The 13,997-nt window shown below is 46.2% G+C and overlaps 1 protein-coding gene across 1 annotated transcript in view; it reads right to left on the bottom strand.

The window, feature by feature from the left end:
• The window catches only part of LOC306745804 (transcription factor COE3), a gene marked incomplete at its 5' end in the record, with an annotated part of 124,639 nt that overhangs the window by 35,330 nt on the left and 75,312 nt on the right, over positions 1-13,997 (bottom strand). Inside the window, 4 exons of the mRNA XM_079228645.1 lie at positions 7,083-7,209; positions 7,978-8,108; positions 12,572-12,689; positions 12,796-12,877. Of these exons, the coding sequence (XP_079084771.1) occupies positions 7,083-7,209; positions 7,978-8,108; positions 12,572-12,689; positions 12,796-12,877 (458 nt within the window). The remainder of the gene's footprint in view (positions 1-7,082; positions 7,210-7,977; positions 8,109-12,571; positions 12,690-12,795; positions 12,878-13,997) is intronic.

Below are 13,997 nucleotides of genomic sequence, written 5' to 3'. Positions count from 1 at the left end.
TGGCCCAAAAATTAAATAAAGTTATTGACAGTTACAGTGTTTATATAAATAATAAAAAAATACAGTTATTTTCATGTTTGTCTGCTTTTTTTTACAACTTAAACGTATTGAAATGAATCCGTTTGAGAAAACGACGTCCCTCTGACTGAACCTCTGTGAAGAACCCGTGACCTCTGACCTCTGACGCCCCCGGTGGACGGGAGGGCCGTCAGCAGGAACGTAAGCTTTCCCCCAAAGACAACCCAGGGAGTCCACCTTGCTTCTCTGATGAGAGCCATTAGGCGATGGAGGGAGAGGAGTTTGTTTGCGGCCCTGAGGGATGTGAACACACACCCTCCCACACGGCGACATCACCTGTAATCCTCCTAACAAGGAGCAGCGGAGACGCTTCAGACAGAGAGCTGTCGGCTCATTGACTGACCTTTGACCTCCAGCAGAGCGCCCTCTGCTTTCTCTTTGCTTTTTACTCGTTTTAAGTCTTTTGCTGCGTCTTTTTGTGTGTTTTTGTGTGTTTTTTCCCGCCTCTTTGACGACATTTTGAGTCTCTTTGTTGTTGCTTTGTCTCGCTCTTAGTAATTAAGCGTCGCTTTTGTCATTTTGTGTCTTTTTTGTTGTTGTTTTCAGTCATTTTGGGGGATTGATTCGGTCTCTTTGTGGTCGTCTTGCATCCCTTTAAGTAGTTTTGTGTCATTTTTAGTCATTTTGTGTCTCTTTGTAGTCATTTTGTGTCTCTTGTAGTCTCTTTGTGTTCGTCTTTGTCTCATTTAGGTCATTTTGTATCACTTTTAGTAATGTTCTGTCTCTTTGTGTTTGTTTTGTGTCTCTTTGTAGTCGTTTTATCTCTCTTTGTGTTCATTTTGTGTCTCTGTGTGTGTGTCTTTGTCTCATTGAGGTCATTTTGCATCACTTTTGTGTCGTTTTGTGACATTTTGAGTCCTTTAGTGTTCCAGCGGGTGTCCTCCTCCCTCAGCTTCAGGTATTAATACATCCTGCTCTGAATTAATCATATTATTATTAATTGTTTTGTGAGTGTCATGCAATAAAACTTTGAGGAGGAACTTTCTGGTCTTCTGGCCACGGGCCGCCGTCTGAGTCCTCAGGTCTGACGTCACGTCTTTACATCGACTCACAGCTCAGCCGCACCTCCTCTCTGGGGGGTTCAGGCATGTGGAGGCCTGCCAGAGGAACCCGCCAGAGGAACCCGCCAGAGGAACCCGCCAGAGGAACCCGCCAGAGGAACCTCCCAGAGGAACCCGCCAGAGGAACCTGCCAGAGGAACCCGCCAGAGGAACCCGCCAGAGGAACCTGCCAGAGGAACCCGCCAGAGGAACCTGCCAGAGGAACCTGCCAGAGGAACCTCCCAGAGGAACCTGCCAGAGGAACCCCCCCAGAGGAACCTGCCAGAGGAACCCGCCAGAGGAACCCGCCAGAGGAACCTGCCAGAGGAACCTCCCAGAGGAACCTGCCAGAGGAACCCGCCAGAGGAACCTGCCAGAGGAACCCCCACTACACACCAGTGCTCCTTGAACACGCCTCAGAGCTCCGCCTCCTTCTGGGGGAGCAGAACCATCATTTTGGGGTTAAGTTATGAATCATCACGCTCCGTGTTCTCCACATTATTTATATTATGTTAAACACTCGTGCAGCGCTGCGGAGGAAACCTACAGCCGACCGCAGCAGTCAGAGTTCCACACAGAGGAACTCCAGTGCGGCTCAAACGGGGAACCGACACGGAGTCCACGTCAATGATCTGCTGCGAACATGATCTCCATATTACCAATCAATATTTTCCCCTCTGTCTGTTTTCCACACCAGGAACCACGCTGTCTTTCCTCCACGTTCTCCTTCCCTCCGTGAACTCTCCTCTTTCTCCTCCTCTCTTTTCACATCTTACTTTAATCTCATCCTCTCCTCTTCTTGTCATCTGAATCTCTGACTTCCATCATCTCAGTTTCTCTCTCTCCCTCTCTCCCTCCCCCGTTCTCTCCCTCCTCCTGCAGCTCCCCCGGTGCAGCTGCAGGAGGAGGGTGAGGTGTTCGGGGTTGAAATTAATGAGAGGAGCCTGGAGGTATTGACTTTCCTGGGAAAACACAGCTCTCTAAAAATCAGTGGCCAAGCGCCGCAATAACTCAGCACCCATCGATCCCACACACACACACACACACACACACACACACACACACACACACACACACACTCCCTACAGGCCGCATTGATCCGTGCATTACAAGCTTTGAGGCCGGCGGTGCAGCAGCAGGGTGATGAGACCTGGAGAACCACTGAGCTAGAGAGTTAAACACAAGAAGATACAAAGCTGCTCGGAAAAGAGAAGGAAAGAAACTACAGAACCGAAGAACAAAGAAACTACAAAAACTACAAAAACTACAAAAACGAGAACTGGAACCGGAAAGCCACACAACTATACGATTAACCAAACCTGCAACTACGAAAAAGTCAAAATAAATACAGAGAAACCTACAAAACTTCAGATGAAACAAACTAAACTGAACTACAAAAACTACAGACAAAAAACTACAAAAGAAAAAGAGTTAAAACGCAGTTATTTCCTCTCTCTCCTCTTTCCTCTCTCCTCCCTCCCCTCCTCTCTCCTCTCCTTTCTCTCTCTTCTCTTCTCCTCTCTCCTCCTCTCCTCCTCTCTCCTCTCCTTTCTCTCTCTTCTCTTCTCCTCTCTCCTCCTCTCCTCCTCTCCTCTCCTCTCTCCTCTCTCCTCTCTTCTCTCTCCTCTCTCCTCTCCTCACCTCTCCTCTCTCCTCTCCTCTCTCCTCCCTCCTCTCTTCTCTCCTCTCTCCTCTCTCCTCTCTCCTCACCCTTCTCCTCTCTCCTCTCTCCTCTCTCCTCTCCTCTCTCCTCCCTCCTCTCTCCTCTCTGCCTTCTTGTCATTCTGCTGACGCTTTCTTGCCTTTGGCCAATTTTTTCAGAGCGAAGCCGGCGGATCAAATCCCGAAGCTGCTCTAAGCTACAGAGAGGAAGAGAGCAGGGGATTCTGGGAAAACACTCGGCTCTTACAGCTCGTCACTTCACTGGAGGAGATGAGTATCGCTGCACTGAGCTGATGCTCCATCAAGCTGCACCGCAAGACACGAGACCAGTGGCCCGGTGCAGGGCCTGCAGCGTCCTCAGAGACCAGGGACCGCCGAAGGAACCACAGGAACCAGCATAGGAACCACAGGAACCTCCATATGAACCTCTGGAACCAGCATAGGAACCACAGGAACCTCCATAGGAATCTCTGGAACCAGCATAGGAACCACAGGAACCTCCATAGGAACCTCTGGAACCAGCATAGGAACCACAGGAACCAGAGGGACCTCCAAAGGAACCTCTGGAACCAGTATAGGAACCACAGGAACCACAGGAACCTCCATAGGAACCTCTGGAACCAGTATAGGAACCACAGGAACCACCATAGGAACCACAGGAACCTCCATAGGAACCTCTGGAACCAGTATAGGAACCACAGGAACCACCATAGGAACCACAGGAACCTCCATAGGAACCTCTGGAACCAGTATAGGAACCACAGGAACCAGAGGGACCTCCAAAGGAACCTCTGGAACCAGTATAGGAACCACAGGAACCACAGGAATCTCCATAGGAACCTCTGGAACCAGTATAGGAACCACAGGAACCACCACAGGAACCACAGGAACCTCCATAGGAACCTCTGGAACCAGTATAGGAACCACAGGAACCAGCATAGGAACCACAGGAACCTCTATATGAACCTCTGGAACCAGTATAGGAACCACAGGAACCACAATAGGAACCACAGGAACCTCTATATGAACCTCTGGAACCAGCATAGGAACCACAGGAACCTCCATAGGAACCTCTGGAACCAGTATAGGAACCACTGGAACCACAGGAACCTCCATAGGAACCTCTGGAACCAGCATAGGAACCACTGGAACATCTGGAACCTCCACAGGAACCTCTGGAACCAGCATAGGAACCACTGGAACCTCCAAAAGAACCACTGGAACCAGCATAGGAACCACTGGAACCTCCATAGGAACCAACATTGGAACCACTGGAACCAGTATAGGAACCTCTGGAACCTCCATAGGAACCAACATTGGAACCACTGGAACCAGTATAGGAACCTCTGGAACCTCCCCGCCATCGCCTCATTAAGACCACTTATTCACGGTGCCTACAACCTCCTATATAACCTGCAACCTGCTTTAGGTCTGTTAAAGGTCTTTATAACCTCAACAAGAACCTCTGGAGCCTCTTCAAGGTCCTTATAACCTCAACAAGAACCTGTGGAACCTGCTTAAGCACCTATGGAAACAACTTAAGGGCCCCTGAAAACTCTTCAAGACATCTCCAAACTCCTTAGGAACCTGCAGAACCTCAACGATTGATTAGTACTTGAATAATTGTCCGAACTTGAATTATATCATGATTGAATACTAATAATAATGCTAATATCAACCTGTTGTCTGCGTTCGTCATTGTCCCAATGTTTCCTCCACATCTACCGACATCAGAACAGGAAGTGGTAGAATTGTAAGTCCCGCCTCTCGCTTGATTTCGATTGGTGAATCTCAAATATCTCAGCATTTACTGGTAAAACTAATTATTAAAGCTAAAGAAAGTAACAACAGGTGATTTTAACATAGCTCCAGGCCTGTCAATGTCCTGGAGACCAGGACTGGAGTCAAGACCACCAAATGGGGTCAAATCCCAGCCAAACACAATAAATCCACTTCCTGTGAAGAAGAAGCAGTTCAATGTTCAATAAACCATTAGTGGTCCATCTCATCAAATATCCAATAATTCAACTCAGGAAGAGAATAAATACAAATGGTTTTGTGTAAACTCAGTGTTGCATTTGTTTGTTTTTTTCCCAAAAATCTTGGTTTTAACGCTCAAGGGACAAAAAAAATACAATTATAATGGAAATGTACTTTCACAAAAACAAAAGAATGAAAATCTTCCTTTCCAAACATCAGGGGATAAAAACTACAGAATCATACGTTTTGAAAAGCGGCGACTCGGCTGTTTGCTCTCCTTTCCTTCAATAATAACTATTTTAAAAGAGATTAAAACAATTCAGAATGAAATGACGCTTTCTCTCCCCTTCAATTAGCATTTACTACTAAACGCTCATTTCACATTCATGAGCGCAGCGTTGCTGTTGGCACGCGGCGCTCTGGAATTAAAAAAGCCGTCTTTAAAACACACGGATGTGCAAATTTTTTTCAGATGAACTGGCGCTGTGTGCGCGACAATATGGCCGCCGCTCTGGCAGGAGGAGCGGGAGAAGAAGACTTGGGACGGAAACAAGAGAAACGACGCGGCGACGCAGCCGCCTGCCGGGGTTTTGTTGTTGTTTACCTCCATCAATCAAGCCGGAGTCACATGTTCACGTTGTTTCTGAGGAATGAAGAACGCCACGTCTGTCTTAAAGGGCCGGAGCACCGTTTTTATTTTACTGCTGTTTGTTTTCATGGTTTATCTCCCAACGCGCGTCTTTCCGTCCCGTAAAGATGATGTAATTACACATTATTGGAATTGCAAGCATTTATTGTTTTGTATTGATAATGATGTGATATTTTAAATGAGATTAAAACAAAAAAAATATCTCGTTACAAGATACAAATGATCTTTTAACGTTTTCTTCTTATCTACTACATTTAAAATAATAATCATCCTATATATTATTTAGTGATATCAATCCAACACAGACAGCATCATGTCTGATTTGATTATTTATTTATATAATCTTTTGTTTTCGATGCTGAGGATTTAATAAATCAACACAGATGTGGTACAAAATATCTGGAAGAAATTAAAGCAAATCTACGGAGGCCTTGAAAGACAAATCCATTCCTATCAGTGTTGTATTAGTCTGTTCTTTGGCCCTTTTTACTTTAATTGTTTTAAGAAAAAAAGAAGTAATTTCCACATTTCAGAAACATTTTGGTAATGTTTTTCCCGTTTGGGAATTCCAGATTTCCAACATTTTGCTAGGATATAAAAAAAAAAAAGTATTTCCGGACGCTTTATTCTTCTTCCCTTTATAACTCTGATCATGGGAGATGAGATGTGCGATGGGGATGAAGACGCCGGCCCTTTAAACCTCAGCAGCGATAACGGCGTGCGCTCGCCGCTCGTATCTGTAAATGGAATCACAGATTAGCATTGCAAAGGGAGGCGGCGGCGGCCGGACCGGCCATTGTTCGGGTCTCGTCCCTCCTCTGCGCCGCCAACAAAGAGGAGGAACGGGTGTCGAACAGAACGCCTGAACACGCTCGGCCTCCTCCGACGCCATGACATTTACTTATCGCGCTAAGCAGCCTTCCGATCTGACCTTTCTGCTACTTTGAATGACATCTGGATATTCTGACGGAATAATCGGGACGGTAAACGCACCGATTCAAAAGGAGGGAGATAAAGGAGGCCTTTTTCGGACGGTTCGAGGCCGGGACGGCAGACAATGAGGCTTAGAGGATGAGGAGGAGAGAGGAAGAGGAGGAGGAGGAGGAGGAAGAGGAGGATTGACACACCGGGGTGAAATGTTTACTTCACTTTCAGCGCGGAGAAAACTGTTTCCAGTGAATCACAAAACGCTGATCCTGGTCTCAAAAGCTTAAACCTTCACTTTAAGCTCTTCTTCAAGCCAACAGAGTCCAACATGAGGAACTTTACTGGAGTTCTGGTGGAGATCTCAACAGTTCAGGTTGCATTTTGGGTAAAAAAAACACAGAGGACATGTAGCATATTTCCATCTGGTGCAGAAACAGACACAGAAATATGTTTTCGGTCATTTAAATGCAGCTTAAAGGGAAATTCAACAAACATTCACTTTATCTCCTTTCATTCGTCTTTGCAGACATTTGGGGTGAGAACATTTTGCTTTTTTTGACTTGCGATCAGTAAGGTAAGCCTCCCAAGAACCAGAACCTTCTCTGACAGAGAACAGGGAAGAGGCTCTAGATGCCGACCGCCTCTAAACGCACCACACCACTGGGTCTGGAGCGCAGTCAGAAGGTGTAACACCAGCGTACAGCAGCAGCCGCGCGGTGACATCACCAGAACAGGGCGGGGCTTACCGGTGTAGACGAAGCGTCCCGGCGCTCCTTTGCAGAACTGTTTGGATTTGTAGGACAGCGTGACCTCCACGACCCCGGGGATGTGGCGAGGGGGAGTCTGGACCCGGATGGCGTGAGGGGTGATCAGCTGGGAGACGGAGAGAAAAACACACAGCAGATTAAAACAGCTGTCCTTTCTGTGTTTTGCAGGTTTCACTTTTCAGATTAAACGTCCTGCTGAGTTTTGTTCGGTTCAACTTGAGAAAGAAGACTTCAGGCTGCGTTCTTTGCATTTAGTACATTTATAAATGCACATTGCTTGTTTCAGCCGACACTTGAACTGCTTTCAGTGGTGGAAGTCAAGCCGTCATCACGACATCCTGCAGCTTCTTCTCTTCTTTTCTTCCCGGTAACAAACTTTCGGTCGTCGTCGTCCTATCTGGGTCAGCCGTCTGCGTTCGGAGGGATTCTGGGCTTTGGAGTCCGTCTGCTCGCCGCCAGACGCCGCTGATCAAAGCGAGGCTCTCCGTCAGCGGCGCGATGTACATCTCCCCTCCTTCCCACCGCCAGGTGTTCCGCTGCTCTGGACCGGCTTCAATATTTCATGGAGCGCCGTATGCGGCTCCTCCTGCGCCTCAACGCCAGCTCCAAATCTACATAACCTGGCGCGTGCAGGTGTGTGTGTGTGTGTGTGTGTGTGTGTTGATGAAGAAGATGGAGAGCATGATGTACAGTACGTGCAGCTGCTCTCGGAGCACAGACTCCGGGTGCCAAATATTCGGAGCTTTTTTTCTCGTTTTTGATAAATTGAATGCAAAACATTGCAACACAGATCTTGAGTTCACAGCTGAGAGGAATTCAAACCAACTCAGAACTTTTTCCCCAGGTTTCCTCTCTCTCTATCGGTTCCTCTCACCTCGCTCCAGACCAGCATGGTGCCGAAGACGACCTGCAGGCCGTCGAAGAAGTTGTCCCCGATGAGGATGACGGTGGCGCCGCCGGTCGTCCAGCCCTCGCTCGGGCTGATGGCTTTGATGCAGGGCGTGGCTGCTTCGGAAACACAGGCGACACGACGGCAACGTTAGAAACACACACACAGCGAGAAGTTGGAGAGGAATATTTCACTGAACAAAAAAGATTTGGGCGCAACATTCTCGAAAAGACGGCCATCTTCTTTTTTTTACCAGGTTATTATGTTTTGGGTTCGTCAGCAGTTATCTGACGGAAAAGGTTCTAGTTCTCGTAATGTTTCTTTTTAAATGTGTGTGCACCACCGGAGCGTTCTGACCTCTGACCTCCAGAACCAGACTAACTCGTCTTTTGTGCAGCTGATCTCCGGGTTCTCAAAGAGCACTAACGCATCAACCCGATTGGTTTTTCCAACAGCGCGGCGATCAATAAGGGGCTCCTCACACACGCCGTCTCCGCGGCGACTAGACGGAGGTCCGGCCGAGTCAGACAGGCGTCGGACTCGGAGCCGCGAGGGAAACCAGAGCGGCTCCGCAGGTTAACGACCCGGTTCCCAGAGACGCTTCATCTGAGGCTGATTCCATCTCCCAGTCAGAGACTTATTAAACGTGTTCATCGTTCCAGACTCTGATCCACAGAGATCTCCTCCAGCTGGGCTTGTTTTTATTTTATTTCATTTTAGAATTTTTCAGAAAATTTCAGTTTTTATTGAGCGTCAAATGGTTTCAACGTTTTATCTCCATGTGGGCGAGAGAGTGTTTGTGCACCTGCAACTTTTATTCTATTTATTTGCTTTTTGATGGGTTTTTAATGTTTTAATTAATGTTTTTAATCTTATTTTTCTTCTGCATTATGTTTTGATGCTTTTAATGTTTTCATGTGAAGCACTTTGACTCGCTTTGTTGTTAAAATGTCCTCTACAAATAAACTTGTTCTTTTCCCCCATTGGCTCCGCCCACATTCAGCACTAATACACCTCCCTCATTCAGGTCACTTTAAAGGCGATGAAGGAGTGAATGTGTCATTTCTGAGAGGTTCAGGACTTTTTCATTTCTTTAAACCAAATGTCATCACAAACATTTAGTGAAATCTGGGTGTAAACAGTGAAAAGTGAGTAAATGTAGTATTTAAACTAACAATGAGAATACAAAGCATACAGTAAACCTTAAATGACTCAAATGAATGAGACAATAGTTTGATTAAAAGAATAAACATTTATATAGATGCCTGTATGTATGCCTGCTTATATTCTGAGTCTTTCTTTTAAAAGCATATTCATTATTTCAAACTCAGCGTAAATGAACGTCATGAACACATGAATATAACACATTTACATGAACACATGAATATAACACATTTACATGACTATTACTAAACTTTTGGGATTTTTTAATTTTTTTCAAGGACTTTTCCAGGCCTGGAAATAACTTTTAAAACTCCATGACTTTTCCAGGTTTTCCATGACCATAAGAACCGTGTTTTACTCAAAAGTCCGGACCGCTGTCTCTCACAGTAACGGGTCTTTGTTGGCTCCCAACTTCTCAAAGTCACTCAGAGTTTTCGGCTGAAAGAAAAAACCTTGAACCCAGAAGAACAGAAGAAGAAGAAGAAGAAGAAGAAGAAGCAGAGGGTCGTGGAGTCGATTCTCATCTCCTTATTAATTTCCCTCTTTTGTCACAGCAGTAAACAAACAGTCTAAAGGGTCTTTGGGGGTCTTTGGGGTGTGGGGGTGAATAAATGGAGCACAAAGGCGAGGAGCAGGCGGTGGAAAGTTTCCTGGAGGACGCGTGGGTGGCGGCGGGGACAAAGGCGGCAGCAGATGTTGGAGGCTTTTTATCGGCTGTGGAAACGTCCCAGTCTGGAGGAGATGAAAGGAACGAGCGCTCCTCCGTGGGCTGAGATAGGAGCCCCGCTTCCCTTTGGCCCCTGCAGGACACCGTACCGCGTGAATGCTTAAGCGCCGGTTCGTTCTCTCAAGGTGCTTCTCAGGTGAGGAACAGGAGCGCTCACAATGCTGAGTGACAGATCGGTGTCAGGGAAGCATTCGTTTTATCCCTTTGGACGTGCCAGACAGGTGGGGTTTTTGAAAGGAGAAGGGAAGAAAAAAAGTTTGGGCAATCACAGGAGGTCAGTATTTTTCTTTGATCGTCGACGTTATCCTGTCTAAACACCACCCGCCTGGCGCCGCAAGTCGGTTACATCAAACGAGACGATTACATCATCAGCCCCGAAACTTTGAAACAAGTGGAGGGAAACGGCTGAGGTCGTCGTTTGGGGACGAGCGCCACGCGGCTTTGAAGTCTGATTGGTGGCAAATAGTTTGAGGGCTTGTTTCGCTCCGCCGTACGTCCCAGAAGGGCGGGGTTTACCTCCCAGGGATGAAACGATCAGCGTCGAGACAACGGAAGTCAGAGAGTTTGTTTAGTTAACTTTTCTGCGACTGGAAGGTTTTTATCTGACACTTTCCCGATGCCCTGGAACCGTAAGCCCCACCCGTCTGGTGTTCCCAGCTGGTTAAAACAAGCGAACAAGTTACGCCGTCTCTCCATGAAAAGGCACAAACTTTTTTCCAGGTCAGGGAGGCGGCAGAGTGAGGCGGTTTGGGGGATGAACGATGGAGAACACAACAGAGTTTCGATGTTTGCTACTGAATCGTTTTTAAGGGCTTGTTTTGCTCAGCTGGGTGTCCCAGAGGGGTGGGAAGTGTTTGGCTAAGACTACAGGAGAAGACAAGAGTCTGGAAATTCAGACAGAAGTGCATAAAAGTTGGTGTCGTCTATTTTTCTGTCTCTTGGATGTTATTGGATGCCCTGGCATGGTAAGCCCCACCCGGCTGGTGCTCCAAGTAGGTTAAAACAAACAAACCAGTAACACCATCTCTCCGGAAAAAGCTTCAAACTTTGAAACAAGTCGAAGAGAAACTGCAGAAGTAGTCATTTGGGACGCGAGAGCGGGAGGAAAGTACTTTTTATTGACATCTCACCGACTGGCGGCAAAAGGTTTGATTTATTCCACTGTATGTCCCAGATGGGTGGGGTTTACCTCACAGAAAGCTTAGACAAAAGTCAATGAAGTCAACTTTTCTGAGACTTTCAGTTTGAATTGTTTCAAAAAGCCCCACCCCTCTGGCATCCCAGGGAGACCAAAAGAAGCGAACCGTTTCCATCAGCTGTCCTGGAAAGGCCTCAAACAGACGCAGAGACGCTGGCTTGTTTTAAGTCTCTGGTCGTGCCAGAAGGGCGGAGTTTACGAAACAGGACGACTCAATCAGAGTTGACAGATGCAAACGCGTTTAGCTCCACTTTCCACTGACTGACAACTCACCTGAGACCATCTAAAGCCTCGACATCGTTAACTCCACCCGCCTGGTGTTCCAAGTACGACGAAACAAACAATAGACTTTTGTAACGGCCTTAAACTTTCAAGCGAGCTGAAGGGAAACCGCAGCGGAAGGTGGATTGGAAAGTTGGAAGATGTATTGATCCGTTCACGCTGGATTGCTTTTTATCAAAACAAAAAGTTAGTTTTACTCTCCTGCAGGTGCCAGATGGGCGGGGCTAGTCCACAGAACAATGAGTGCTGGGCGGCTCAGAGGAAATATATCATGATAACAATAATAATTCAGTTTTCTGTGTCCAACATTTTTGGGAGGATTTTGTTACCCGGTACAGGCTAAGCCCCGCCCACCTGGCACTCCAAGTGGGTCGAATCAAACGAGGGACTTATGTCATCGCTCCTGGAAGGCCGGAGGGTTTTATTAGCGACGCGGCGATAAAGTTTACGGCTTCGGAAGAAAACGTTACACCGCTGAGCGCCGGCTCTCGGACTCGAGTTTCACCGCGAGGAGTTTATACTGGAGTGATGCATTTATTTCATTTTTATATAATTTTTTTATTTGGGTTTCGCTGTGGAGAGCTGGAAGAAGGGAGCGCTTGTTCGACGGTGCGGGGTCGTCCAACGGGAACGGACGGAGACCTGCCAGCATCTGGAACGGAGTTCTTCAGGGTTCTTTCTTTTACTTTCTTTGATATTTCCCACTTTTCTTTTGACTCAAACGCACCTCAGATACGACACGTGTCTTGATTGTTTTTTGTATGCAAAACAAATTATATTCTTTACATATTTCCAGCTGTTTTAATATATTTTTGTTGCTCTGGAACAAAAAATGTCCAACATACAGTCTGAGAGTTTGATAGACACGACCCAGCTGCATTATGGGAAATGTAAGCTCCAGAGTTGTGGGACTAAAAGTCAGGATATCTCCACCTTTGCTGCTCAGACCGGTCTCTTTTTAATGTGTTTCTCACTCTTTAATGTCAAACCTTTAAAATCATTATTTTTTTTTTTATTTTGCACATTTATTTATTGGAAATGCTGCCGTTATTTTTGACTGAAATCTAAAATTGATCTCTTAATATGTCTGCATAAATTCCCTTCTTTTAACAAATCAAGTCTCATTTAGACTCCTCCCACCATCAAGCCCCGCCCCCTCCCACTATCAAGCCCCGCCCCTCTGTGTGTGTCCTCGAGCGACGTCTAACCTTCAGAGGGGTCCAGGCGGCGGGCGCGGCGGCCATGTTTGGAGTTGTTGTGGACAAACATGTTGTCTGACACCGACAGCACGTGGCCGTCCACGTTGACTGTAGTGGAGATCACCACCTGCTCTCACACACACACACACACACACACACACACACACAGGTCATTAACATCTGGATCACAGGCGTCCCTCAGGGAGCAGTGGGGCTGCAGGTGTGTCTCTTACCTGGAACCTCCTCATGTCTCGTGGGTTTCCTGCATTTTTCAAACAGTTCTGATTGCACTTGAGGAAGAACTTGAGGAAGAATCTGCAAATAAAAACAAACAAACAAACAAACAACAGCACAGATTAGTGAGGAGGCACAGAGACGCTGATCCAGGATCAGAGAGGATGAATGAAGTCGGGCTCAGTTTGGCTTCACAGGACTCAATTCACAGCAAGCTTCAAAACACAAAGACACAAAGAGAGTTAAAATAGATAAATGTGTCTGAGGCTTTTATTGTGAAAGGTGCAGGAGGATATCTGCTCTTCTCCTCGGTGGAAAGGAGCTAAAGGAGATGAAGTTCAGAGTTGTTTTATAAATAAAAGTGTCACTCGACTTGATGTCTTTGTTTTCTGTGCGAAAACTAAAAAACACTTGCTACGCTTTTTCGCTGCATATAATACGAGCGATCTTGTTAATTTATTCACGAGAAAAACAACAGTTACAAAAAGATATTTAAGTGTGAATTAATCACACGAATAAAACAGGAAGTTAAACAGCTTCAAGAAGATTTAAAAAAAGTTTATTTGAAAATAAATGCTTTATGGAAACATATTTACAATAATAGAGAATTTATGAATGAACTTGTTTATAACCATGTAATAAACACTTTTTCATGTCGTGTATTTCACGTTATAAACAAATACATTAGAGAGTACTTATACCTGCTTACAGCTGCATTATACTGTGTTTTATACGTATATTCTGGCTCATAATAAATAGTTCAGGTTTATTGTTTGGCGTTTATAATTATTTGAATTATCATATTTCATGTGTTAAATAAATATAAACTGACAACCAGTTGCGAAGGAATTCCCAGTTTAACTGTTTTAAATCCCAGTTAATAAGATAATAGACGGGCGTTACAATAAAGTGCATGTTTATCTTCGTGGCTGGTGAATAAATGAAGCGCCCCCCTTCACATCTCGTCTCTCAGCCGCTGATAAAGAATTATCATTCGGCGGCGGCGTCCCGGTAAAGACAGTGGAACACTTCCTGCAGAGTAATGGCGTCTCGTTAGGCCCCGCCCCCTCCCCCTTTAGCCCCACCCCCCGGTGATTTACGCCCGGTTTCCGCGGCAGCAGAGGAGTATTGATTGGGAAAGGATATCAATGAGGACGGGCGGCCATAACCGCAGCTCTGGAGGAGGTCGGAATGGATGGCC

This window comes from Taurulus bubalis (genome assembly GCF_910589615.1).
Source record: "Taurulus bubalis genome assembly, chromosome: 13".
Classification (NCBI taxonomy): Eukaryota; Metazoa; Chordata; class Actinopteri; order Perciformes; family Cottidae; genus Taurulus; species Taurulus bubalis.
This window is presented reverse-complemented; position numbering and strand designations above follow the sequence as displayed.